Source organism: Thunnus thynnus, chromosome 6 (genome assembly GCF_963924715.1).
Source record: "Thunnus thynnus chromosome 6, fThuThy2.1, whole genome shotgun sequence".
In the NCBI taxonomy this organism is placed as follows: domain Eukaryota; kingdom Metazoa; phylum Chordata; class Actinopteri; order Scombriformes; family Scombridae; genus Thunnus; species Thunnus thynnus.
Genome location: NC_089522.1, coordinates 30,868,604 through 30,881,869, shown reverse-complemented (window position 1 = coordinate 30,881,869; position 13,266 = coordinate 30,868,604). Strand labels below are relative to the sequence as shown.

Here is a 13,266-nt window from a genome sequence, read left to right as displayed (position 1 = left end):
AGAGGATCACCTGATGACAAATGAGAAATATGAGTTGATGCACAAGTGTCACTTTGATCTTTTAAGTCATAAGAAAGAAAGATAAATTGGCCTTGAAATGTTTAATAATTCAGTTTTACTGCGGGGAAAATTGATTCAGATTTAAAACAAAGACACTTCACTGAATAATCCTCAGCTACAAGACTGTTATCGATGGCTGACAACAAATAAAAGTACAATGCACCACAGATTACACCGAGACTCACCATTCTGCGGATGGCGCCACAGATAGCATAGGTCTTGAACTGACCATTGAAGCGACCGGTCACCTTGTCAACCTGCAGAAAACAGACAAGAAGAATAATTTGAAAACAACTGTTGTACACAGGAAAGTTGAGTTTTCAGCTAATTTAAGCACGCCGTACAGATTTAGATTAAAGAATGTACTTTGACCTGTTTTAGGCATCAATTAGTTTGTTAATTCCGACAGACTTTTGAAACTTGCAGAAGTTGTGTAATCCATCACAATGAACATTACATTTTTGTCAATGTTATTGCTGCATGATAGTTTAGTGTAGACTTCAAAATGCAATCTGCAATTGAACCAGTAACTACCCAATAAATGGAATGTATACTAGAAATGTAACGATTAATCCATCAAAAAAACAAAGTAGCAACTATTTTGATAGCTGAATGATCATTTGTCATGTTCTAAAGCAAGAAATTTGCTATTTTTAGCTTCTCGAATGTGAGGGTTTGGTGCTTTTCTGTGTTATATATGATATATATTTTAAGACATCTCAGTGGGAAATTATAACAAGTATTTTTCGGACATATAGGATTGGACGATTAATTTAGTAAAAAATGAAAATGGTGGTTAGTTGCAGCTCTAATGCATTCAAAAAGTAATGCAGGCTGCACTCTATGTTCCCTGTGATGGCTTAAACATGAGGCGAGTTTCACAAGTCTGCTCTCATTTCAATATTATATGGAAATGAATGAAAATCAATGACTGCCTGTAGAACAAATACACTCCCCCGCCATAAAAGAATCTAAAAAACACAGTAGCATGTTGTGCGGGCTGACAATAAAATTAAGTACATATAATATAAGTACATGTGCATTTTGTCTAAGCCAGCTCATTTACTACATCTACCGTGACAGCTAGACTCAAACTACTGATATTATTGGAGCCTATTTGTTTTCACATTGTGACGTAATGGGTCTGTGGGTTGCCGCTTACAGAACTATTCCAGTCGTATTCCTGCCTCCATGCCGTGCAGCCTGTTTCCAAACTGAATGTGTCTTCCATAATGTTATCTTACAATTTTCCCTGCGCTATTCAGCCTCACTGTCATGGTTCTCCGATGGTTTATCCCTGCGGCTGACTCGACGCAAATTTTTCAACCAACACTGAGCCTACTATTTGTTTTACAACTATAAACAAAGATTAGATAGCAGAGCATGTGTCACCGGGCTACTGGTTTGCAATGTGAGCTGCAAACTGATACGTGAAAACAAAAAAGTGTGACACATCTTCAACAATGAGACTGAAATATTGACTTCATTTAGTATTCAGGATAAGTCCACGGTTTTTCCAAGTGTGTCTTAAATCAACAGTCAGGAGTCCAAATGAACATTAATAATCATTCCTCCTGTTCATACTGACCATTAGAAGATCCCTTTATTATGTACTTACAATGGAAGTGATGGGGGACAGAATCCACAGTCCTCCTTCTGTGCAAAAAAATGTATTTCAAAGTTTACCTGAAGCTAATATGAAGCTTCAGCGTCCAAATGAGTCAAATCAAGTAGATATCTTTCAATGTTAGTCTTTTTAGTGCCAAAATCCCTCTTTTTGTTACTATACTTCCACCTGCAGCTCAACAGGGAAACACTGTCCGAGGAAACACAAAGAGGAGAATTTGATGCTAAAAAGACTGTAGATGTGTCAGATATCCACTTGATATGACTAACTCAGACTGCTGAAGCCTCTTTTTTTTGCCCAACATGAGGATTGTGGATTTTGGCCTCCATCACTTACATTAATAAGGTTATTTGAAGGGGATCTTTACAGCCAGTATGAAGAGGAGGAATGATTACAGTGAGGAAAACCTCTTTCAGTGTTCATATGGACAACTGACTGTTGTAAGACACACTTGAACAGTTGTGATCCTTTCCTTCTAATCCAACTTTGGACTTTTCTGCAAACAGAAACTGCCATCCATGTTAGCTTTTAAGTGATAATCATCTTTGGAGGTTTAATCAAAATGGTTTTTGGCATCATTAAACACATGTAATTATAACACCGTTTAGCTGCAAAATGAAACCTTTTCTTTCAAAATTCTGAAACAGCATTTGAGTGTGTATCACATGAAGCGTTACGTATCAAATGCTTTGCCATTTTGTTTAGAAACAAGACTCATTCTACTACTCAGCGGCTTGAGATAGTTCAGTACAAGACAACTTAGCTTATAAATCCACTTTTTCCAAGTATAATTTCCAAAAAAAAAAGAAGAACAAAGTCCAATATGGTGCTCTTTAACTTTAGGGTACATGAATTCATGCAACTTTTTACAAGAACTAGTATTCTCACACATCTACAAATTATGTTTGACTTGTTTAATAAAAAAGAAGTAAGTTTTAAGTATTGCTGTGTTAATACTCACAGCATGTCCAACACAGGCTAAATCCCATCATATTGAGGGTCATATCATGTGCACAATATATCATGATAAACTTCATGGCTAACATTACATTTTTTTAATGTTTTTTTTTTTTTTTTTTACCTCAGCAATGTTGATCTGGATGGAGGCATGGTCCTTGGCTCCAATGATTCTGTTGCTAGCAGAGCTGCAACAGACACACGGTATTATAATTCAGTTTTCTTGTAAAGGAAATTTCACAGTCATGCACACTAATTTTTACCTAGTGGTTTGAATAAAAAATAGTAGTTACTTTATTTTTATAGTGTTTTATAATTAAAGATAAAAAAATACAGAACATGACACAGAAAAAGACCTACACCCGACCCACCCAATGGTGCACCACAACAATTAAAAGATAGAGAAAAAAATACAAATAAAAAAATACACACAGAATCTTTGCAAAAATAAGTGTAATGGTTCCCAGATTCTCCCAAACTTCTTTGTTTTTTTTAAATTTAAATCATAAGTCAGCTTCTCCAGCAGCATTAGGACAGCAATCTGTTCCAGCTACATATTAACAGAGGGAACGTGTGGCTTTGACCACAAACCGTAAAATACCGTCTTTGCCACAAATGAAAAAGTTATTAAACATATTAAAGTCTGTTTGGATAAGGTCACAAGACCAAAACAGATTAATTGAAGTTCCTCTGTGAGATTTACATCTTTAACAAAGGTTTGAGGTACTGGAGTGAGATATGTTCTTCGTCCATGTTGTTGCACACTAATAGAAATGCATTAGGGGAAGACCCTCCTCACACATTTCAGATTATTCTACCTCCAAATCACAGACTTTAACCTTCATCCTACCAACATATTTAACCATATTTTAACATACAAGGACTATTGACTGGGATCCATGGGGATCCTAAGAATAAACTACTGTAAGAAACAACCATCGTAGCAAAATGTTAGCTTATTTCTTCTCAAGCACATTAGCTATGTAATTAATGTCATCTGCAAAAAAAAAACCATAATATTTTTGGAAAGGTGCAGTTGATTTGCATATAGAGTAAAACGAAAATGGATGGGATTGGAATGAAAACTTTGAATGATAGAATAAAGAACCTGAGATGTGACAAAAGTATACCTCTGGGGTCACCGGGTACAGCATAAAGACTTAGGTAGTAGTAGGAGTAATTTCTTTACTGTCTAAAGGATGCCCCCCTTTTATCTTAGAGTCAGTATAAAACTCCATTCAGCCTTCTTACCATTTACGTGGGACGTAAAGGTCCACAAATTCGCCAGCGTCGTTCTGCATGTTTGGGGGATGTACAGGTCGCTTACAAATCTGAAAGAAACAAATTTGGACGAAAAAGATGAGAGGAGTTGATGCGTTAAATGCTAACTAGCTACCGTAACTCTGCCGACATAACGTTATATCAAACCAGCACATATTCAAAACTGTGAGAGGTTTTACAGCCACCTGTTTCCAAAGTAGCCAGACGTAAAGCAGCATAAAATACCACAATAAAACATTAAAATGTGTGTCTATATAGAAACCAGCAGTTACAACAGTGTTAGCCTGTTAGCCAGCAGTTAGCGTGCGGAGTGCACTGTACGGCCGCGTGCGGCTGCTCACCGACAAACGTCTAATGTTTACACTTTATTTCGGTGATAAACACCATTCAATCACGACATACAGCTGAATACCTATGTTAATGTTGACCAACGCCACAGAAAGTACGGTTTTAGACCAAAAGACAGCACATTTTTAACATTTTAAGACGAGAGCACGACAGATACATACCGTATGCGAGAAATGGCTGACAGGAAAGGAAGAGCTGCTGACCCGGAAATGAAAATATCCCTTTCTGATTGTTTTTGTCGCCATCTGCTGGATGATATTACTACAACCACAAAAATGCCCCTAAGTATGTGCACATATAGAGCTGAAATGATTCTACAGAAAGATAATTTTGATAATCGATTAAAGGACAGGTTCACAATTTTTCAAGTCTGTCTTAAAACAACAGTCAGGTGTCCATATGAACAGTGAAATAGATTTTCCTCGCTGTAATCATCCCTCCTGTTCATACTGACTATTAAAAGATCCCCTTCAAATGTGCTTTCAATTTAAGCGATGGGGGCCAAAATCCACAGTGTGTCCACACAGTCATTTTGTGCAAAAATGCATTTTAAAGTTTATCTGAAGCTTATATGAGGCTTCAGCAGTCTGAGACAGTGTTTCCCTGTTGAGCTGCGGTGGAAGTATAGTAACAAAAAGAGGGATTTTGGCACTAAAAAGACTGTAACATTAAAACATACCTACTTGACTTGACTCATTTGGATGGCTCAAGCATCATATCAGCTTCAGATAAAGTTTTAAACACATTTTTGCACAGAAGGAGGACTGTGGATTTTGTCCTCCGTCACTTACATTGTAAGTACATTATGAAGGGATTTACTATGGCAAGTGGATAGTGCCACAATTACCTAGTGAAGGAGACTGTCGTGTGTGTTACATGCCTCTAATGGATTTTCAAAGTAAAGCACTTCCGTGTTTATGGGAAATCACAAAATAAAAGCAATATAAGAGAGTTACTGCATTAAAACTTTTTCGGGTTGTGGGTAAGTGAAATAATTTATAAAACGTACACAAAATAGCCTAAATCTTAACTCATCCATCTTAAAACAGCACCACATAGTCTACATAAAAACAAACATCTAAAAATGCTGTTGATGTCCATGTCTGATGGTAACCAGGTGACATACAAAGAAACAAGCCCTGCACCCACCAGTAAGCTGAAATCCTATGATTAACCTTTCAGATAAGGCACTCACTCCCTATCAACTTCTTGCTCTCACAAAAGGCTTAAGTTTTGTCCCCACGTGCAAAATAAACTGTTTTGAGGTGAAGATAGATTTATCTTGTTTCCTTAGAAAGATTAAACTGAAAAATATGTTTGGCATCTCTGATAGGCAAAGGTCTGATAAAAATGTATCTAAGCCTAAAATACATTTATGCCTTACATCTCAAATCCCTCTATTGACTTATTTTAAGACAGATACACTCATTTTCTCTCTAATCTCAGTCAAGATGGACATTTGGCTTTACAAAAATTTTCAAATGACTCAGAGATTATTATCAAGCCTGCTGATAAGGAGGGCGTGTTATGTTGTAATCCAAGTTGTTTCTTTTCTTCATTTCTAGTGTAGAAGTTGGGGTCTATTGTTCATGAAGGCCCTCGCCTGATACCCCTCCATACATACTGTAGCTCTTTGTTGTATTTCTGAGATGCTTGTTTTCTTATAGATCTGTGGATCTCCCCATTTACTATGTGATAAAATATTATATATGTATGGTGCTGTGTTTTTTTTATATTGTCCATATTCACTGTCTTCCACCCATTTTTTTCTATAACAAGTATGGCTTCCATTTGTATGCCTCACAGTACTCCATTCAATACTACAAACTACAATTCCCAAGAGGTGGAGCTTTTACTACCAGGGTATGCACAGGTGTCTTACAAACTTCCAATGATTACAGTGGGATTGGTTATTTTTACCTGCCTGTCCATTATTTAATCATGTCTGCTCAGATGAAGGACAGACTGAAAGCTCAAAATAAAGCGAAACACTGCATAGATCTAAGGGCGCGGAAATCTCTTCTATCAGTTTGGACTCATTGATGCTTCCAGCACCAGAAAAATTATGAACTTGTCCTTTAGTTGTAATTAAATTAAATCAGGGTTGTAATCTTAGTTACATTATTGAAAATGTATCACACCTTATTTGTGAATTTTCGGTTTTCACTCAACAGTTTGCAGCTCATATGGTGAATTAGTAGCTTGGGGACACGCTCTACAATCTAATCTTTGTGTATATTTATAAAACAAACAGTAGGTTCGGTGTTCGGTTGAAAATTTTGCATTGAGTTAGCCACCAGAGTAAACCACAGGAGCACCATGAGTTAAATACATTTTTGCACAGGGGGCGGACTGTGGATTTTGTCCTCCCCAACATGGCTGTGTGGCTTTCTTACAGTGCAGATGCTTTTGCTACTTGCTCTTGCTTCTGCTTGGATTTTTCTGCTGATATTCTTTGTTTTCTTCTGTGATAAACTATGAGCAGTGGCTCCCGGATACTTTTAAGTCACATTTTTATGACCTCCTCAGCACTATGGGAGTGAGGCTTACCAACAGCACAAGCCTGTACTGCAGTGACGGTAAACTTGGTACTTAGCTAAAGCTAATCAGCAGCAAGATGCCTCCCTTTTCCACGGATGACTACCACAAACTTCTACAGAAGATTTCGGTGCTGGAAACCAAAATTCACTGGTTAGAAGTGAACATAGAAGTGAATGGACTATGTGGAAATTACACCACCTTACCATGGATTCAAAACAGTGGACAAGAGCATGCTAACACACAGCTAATTAGCACCACCAAGACTACCAAGAAACAGGAGGGCTGTGTACCAGATAATAATTCTACAAGTGGTAGTCCTCCTTGGAACTCTCTTGGAACAAAGCCCAAGAGTAAATCATTTCCTGGGAAAATGGGAGAACAAGTAACAGGCAGAGCCCAGTGCCCTGACAATCATCCTGATACCCACAGCCTGATAAAAGTACAGCACGTCCAATTACTGTTCAAAATACAGCAAGCTCTAATTGATATGTGATGGGTCTAGGCTGCAAGGCTTATGACTCTTCCCAGGAAAAGCCGGGGCTCAGTGTACCAGGGTTGTCAGGGTTCTGTGCAGGCCAGTCAAGTTCTTCCACACCAAACTGGGAAAACCATTTCTTCATGGACCTGTCTTTGGCATGGCGGCATTGTCATGCTGAAACAGGAAAGGTCTGTCCCCAAACTGTTGCTGCCAAGCTGAAAGCACACTAAACCCATCTGTCTTAAATATCATGGTATGCTGTAGCTTTAAGATTTCTCTTCATTGGATCTAAGTCGGGACAAGAGTGGCCAAACATAAGTTTGGCCATATAGTGTACAGGTATCGTTTAAATGGTCATCAATACAAAAAGTACAAACACTCTGATTGCACTTAAATTCAATAAAGTTTAATAAGTAAAATCAATCAAGAAGACTTTTACAATGCACATAATGCAAAACAAATATTTTTCACATTTGTATTGAACACAAATATTCTGAAATTATGATTATAAGTCATTGATATTGTAAATGACATGATACATGTAATAATTGTGTGATATATATAGACTGCATATCACATCTTACAACAAGACAACAAAACATATTCTTAAATGCCACGCTGCCAAAAACACAGCAAGTTATAACATTTCATCACATGTAAAATACATGTTACAGAGTTAATTCATGTCACTGACATACATACGTACAACTACAGTTATGACTGTAGAGGCTGGAGCTCTGGATCCCTGGATGCAGAAGCTCCAGTACATTCAGAACAGCACTCTGAAGATCCTGGTGAGAGTGCGAAAACACAAACACATAACAACAATCCTGTTTTCACTGCACTGGCTCCCTGTCTCCTTCACGGTTGACTACAATTCATGCTACCCACATACAAATCCATCAATGGCTAAGCACCTTCCTGCCTACAGGAACTGATCACATCACAAACCTCCAGATCTGCCAGTAACTTTCTCCTCCAGGCCAGCAGTACCAAGCTCTGCTCCATGGGGGATTGAGCCTTCTACTTTGCTGCACCACGCTAGTGGAACAGCCTTCCTAACAATCTGAGGGCAGCACAGACCCTAGTCTCTTCTAAAAAAGGCCTAAAAACCTCTCTATTCAGGAGGGCTTTTTCATCTTAACTTATTATTATTATTTTCTTTGTGCTGTGTGTTCTATTTTATTAATAGTCTCGCACTTTGCATTTCACTATAAATGAAAAGTGCAGTACAAATCAGATGCATTATTATTATTAATTATGCTAAACCAAATAATATTACACTATTTCTTTTTACTACTACTGCAACTGCAATTGCTACTACATCAAAGACTACATCTACAACAGCTAATGTCTGCTGGTTATTGCTGTTGTTTATTGACACATGTACATCCAACAGCCACTTTGTAAGGACACTTGCACCAGGCGTCTCGGGTGTTGTTGCGTATCCTCTGGTAGACTGATATCTGTATGACGATGGGCTCAGCAATCATGTGCTCCACAGTGCAATGCGTGCACCTGGCTTGCTGGATCCTCTCGGGCTCTCTGCCTTCTGTGACATCATACCTGAAAGAAAAAATGAAATGTATCCATGAATAAATGGAGGCTATATTTCATTGAAACAGGAACAACTGTAAGGGTGGAAGTGACTGATTAGGGGAAACCCGGGCTGGTTGATAAACGGCTTGAGTGTCAGGTGGCTTTTCACAGCCACAGAAGAGTCAGAAATGTAAAAAGTTGCAGATTTGATTTGTTACAGAATTTCTCTGAAGTTCGGTTAAATATTAAAGTCCAAGATGCCATTTTTTTACGCTTATGAAATTACATCAATTACACAATTACTTCATTTAAAATTTTATACAAGAGAAAACTCACATTAGGCTCCACGGTGCAACTGAAGAGTCGTTAAGTTTTGATATGTGTTGGAAGTGGGAATGATGAATTGGGTGTTTGTCTTTGTGTACCAATTCACACTCTGCAGGGCAAGTAGGGCTGCCGCACACTGTCCCCATCAGGGCCATTAATACCTGGAAACACAAATACAATGAGACATAAGTCACATCATCAATGTTTCACCACAACGGCCAAACAGGTAATGTTCTGAGATCATGCCAATTGAACTCCTCTTATTCCAACTTTGTTGCATGTCAGCTCTTTCTCTGCATTTCTGTTGTCACTATCAACTATCAAATAAAAGAATTAATAATATTGCTGGGAAAATGGTCTCATACCAGCTGTTTCTATGAATGAAATAGCTTTGAAAGCTTTGATTGAAAGAATAAAAAAATGTTTAAAAATAAGGTGGTAATCAAATATAAAACTGAGTTGTGACCATTTCTGAGTATGAAACGTTTGGAACTTTTGTTTTTGTTTCTTTTTTGTTTTGTTTTTGTATAGCCTAAACCTAGCAGTGTAAAAAGGGTAGATCAATATAATAAGCTATAGCTTTAACCTACACCTTTTCAGTCAATATTTGTTTTCCTTTTAATTTAATGCTTTATTGTTATATATTTATTTCTATGTACATTCTTTTTGAAAAAATGTTAACAACAACTGAAATAAAACTGAAATAAATGTTATTTTAAACCTGATAAGGGCATCTGACCTCTTTTTGCAAGCAGAGGGCAAATAGTCACATACAAGTCAAACATTATTATTATGCTGCATGTTCAGTACTTGCAGGCACTAACGTTTAAAGCACAGAAATGAAGAACCCTTGAAAAAGCATTCACACGCATCAACTGTCAAACTGTTAACACTTGTCATATTTGTTTTTTTCCCCCCAGATCTTTGTCAGTACTCACCAGGTAAGCAGTGTAGTCCATGATGATGGTTAAAAGCTGGAGCAAATGCCTCGAAACCAGAGTTGAACGGGAGCTGTCCTTGTACTATCTTGTTTAAACTCTGGCTTGGTGTTCTCCGCTTTTTATAGAGCTCAGTGCATTTTGTCAATGGCAACAGTACATTTATATTCATTGGCTATGACGAAACACCACATTTGCATCAAAGGGGAAACACTGGAGGCGGGCATTATTGGCCAGTGCCAAGAATATATTTCACTTCTGATTGTCAGTTGTAACTTGTGTTTTGTCTGTTTTATTTATCTGTTTTGGCTGGATTTAATCTGAACCTCCAGGTTATCTGCAGGTCCTTAAAAAGTCATACATTCAATTTAGTAAATATCAGAGCTTAAAAGTCATTAAATTCTCTGAAGGGTTAATTTTTAAGGTCTTCAACATAAACACTCAATATAAATGATTTTTTAGAGTCAGACCCATTTTAAGTTTTGATTTAAAACCCAAACCTGATGTAAACTCAGTGCTGGAACTAATATACTGACTTTATAATGGCTAAATCCATTTTCCTGTTGGGAAAGGGTCATTTGTGGAGCTGATATTTTATATTATATTTTACATTTATATTTATATTTATATTTATATTTATATTTATATTTATATTTATATTTATATTTATATTTATACAATCATTGAGTAATTTTTAGATGCATGAACTTTTTAATCTTAAACATTGTCTGATAAAGTAGTATGAGTACTGTACAAGACAGACACAACCAGACAAAAGACTAGACAAAATTTAGTCTGAGTACCAAGACATCAGTGTGGAGTTCATTCTATCACCTTTATTTCATCATATGTCTGACTTGATGGACTGAATCCATGCGACAAACAGCAACAAACAAGGTGAGAGAGATTGTGGAGGCGTGGCGGGGGAATCTGCTACCACAGAACAACAGCTTCCTCTGAATTTGCCTTGGGGAAGCCTAGACACACGCCCACTCAGGCAGCTTTCCCTGGGCTACAGTCAACAGATGTGTGGTAACTGGTCTGCTACCTACGCTGACTCATATTCAAACCCTGTTGTGTCTTCAACTAGCCTGCTCCCTTGCTTTTAGTGGATTATGGAATTTCAATATATAATAATCATAAAGCATATGGTGACAGAGTTTGGACAGAAAGCAAGTACAGAATTTGGAACCTAGTATTTTAATCTCACAGGAGGAAGTGAAATGCCACCTGTTGATCAGCTATATGCCATCACTAAAGTTGTACGCATTATTGGCCAGTATGCCTATTCAATTCCTGTCTTGATAGGTAATAGAAAAAGAATGGTGAATATGCTAACAATCAAGAAACACTCAATTGGTTCTGCAAATTTATCAAATTTAGCTTCCGTATCTTGTCAGCCACTTGTCCCAAAATGTTGGTCAGATTATGCTTTAAACACACTAAATTTAGCTTTATTAAACATATGGTTTTTTGTCAGGAGGAACATTTTTAATCAATGATTTTATCATCAAGCACAATCTTGACTTCATGTTTTTAACTGAAACTTGGTTAGACCAAGATAACAGTGCAGCTGTTCTTATCGAGTCAACCCCTTCCAACTTCAGTTTCATGAGTGAAGCTAGGGTGCATAAGAAAGGAGGTGGAGTTGCCATTTTGTTTAATGATTTCTTTCAATGCAAGCAGATGTCTTGTGGAAATTTTGATTCTTTTGAATATGTGGCTCTTCAGTTGAATTTCTCCTCTAAAGCTATATTTCTAAATATATACAGGCCACCTAAATACTGTACAACCTTTATTGATGACTTTGCTGAACTGCTGTCTATTATCTGTATTGACTTTGACTGTGTAGTTATTGTTGGTGATTTCACATCCATGTTGACAACCCCCAGGACAGAGGGACTAAAGAAATATCTTGTGTTCTTGATAACTACGGACTGGCTCAGCATGTGACGGAGCCCACACACAACAAGGGGCATACTCTGGACTTAATCATCTCCAAGGTTGTGGTGATTGATGTTGCTCTCTCTGATCATTCCTGTATTTTCTTTGAGAGTACTATCTCCGTGCACACAAATGTTCAAACAGAAGTAATCACAAAACGGTATATCACTAAAAACACCAGTGAAATATTTATTCAGGCTTTCTTGTCCACACCTGCCCTCTCTTGGGTCAGTTAATGAGCTTGTAGATAATTTCAGTTCTAAAATTACAAATGTGATTGATGCCATTGCACCCACTAAGGTGAAGTTGGTCGCTGGTAAGAAAAGATCTCCATGGAGAAATGCCGTGCTGGTCAGAGTAGAAAAAAGAGTGTCGAAAAGTTGAACGCAGGTGGTGAAAAACAAATCTCCAGGTTCATTATGACATCTATAAAGAGAGACATCACAATTTTAATTTGGAACTGAGAAATGCAAGACAGTCCTTCTTCTCTGACATCCTTGCCAAAACCAATAATAATGCACATGCCTTATTTGCTACTTTCGACAGGCTAACAGAACCTCCTGTGTTAGTAGCCCCTGAACCTTTATCCACCAGGGCCTGCAATGAATTTGCCTCATTCTTCACTGATAAAATTCAGAAAATTAGACAAGCAGTCAGTGCCTCCATATCAGGTACAGGATATGTGTTGTCCCTGTGTCCACTTCAAATCAATTCAAGTAGTATGACACAATTTTATCCGATCAACCCTAAAAACATGGAGGACATTATACAACATCTGAAATCCTCCCCCTGCTGCCTTGATATTCTGCCTAAAGGCTTTTTCAAAACTGTTTCAAATTGCATGTCCTCAGATCTTCTACCAATTGTCAACACGTCTCTTCTTTCAGGCGTCTTCTCACAGGCCCTGAAGACTTCCGTCAACAAGCCACTCTTAAAAAAGAACAATCTAGACACCTCACTCATGAGCAACTACAGGCCCATATCAAAGCACCCATGTTTAAGTAAAATCATTGAAAAGGCTGTTTTTCAACAGCTGAACAACTTTGTGACACAAAACAACCGTTTTGATGTCTTCCAGTCTGGATTTCAACCACAACACAGCACTGAGACTGCTCTTGTTAAGGTCTTCAATGACATACACTTAAACATTGACTGTGGCTGAATTTCAGTAGTAGTATTACTGGATCTCAGTGCCCCATTTGACATGGTCGACTACAGCATATTAC

General features: G+C 37.6%; 1 protein-coding gene across 2 annotated transcripts in view; it reads right to left on the bottom strand.

Moving 5' to 3' along the window:
- rps21 (ribosomal protein S21) overlaps positions 1-13,266 on the bottom strand; it is a 324,604-nt gene that overhangs the window by 1,407 nt on the left and 309,931 nt on the right. The window contains exons 1-4 of one of the 2 annotated variants that reach the window (XM_067593356.1): positions 4,435-4,530; positions 3,896-3,975; positions 2,769-2,832; positions 246-317 (exon numbers count right to left, since the gene is read on the bottom strand). In XM_067593356.1, coding sequence (XP_067449457.1) covers positions 246-317; positions 2,769-2,832; positions 3,896-3,975; positions 4,435-4,518 — 300 coding nt within the window. In that variant the 5' untranslated portion in view covers positions 4,519-4,530. Of the gene's footprint in view, positions 1-245; positions 318-2,768; positions 2,833-3,895; positions 3,976-4,434; positions 4,531-13,266 lie in introns of those variants that run through there. The other variant, XM_067593357.1, reaches the window with a different exon arrangement.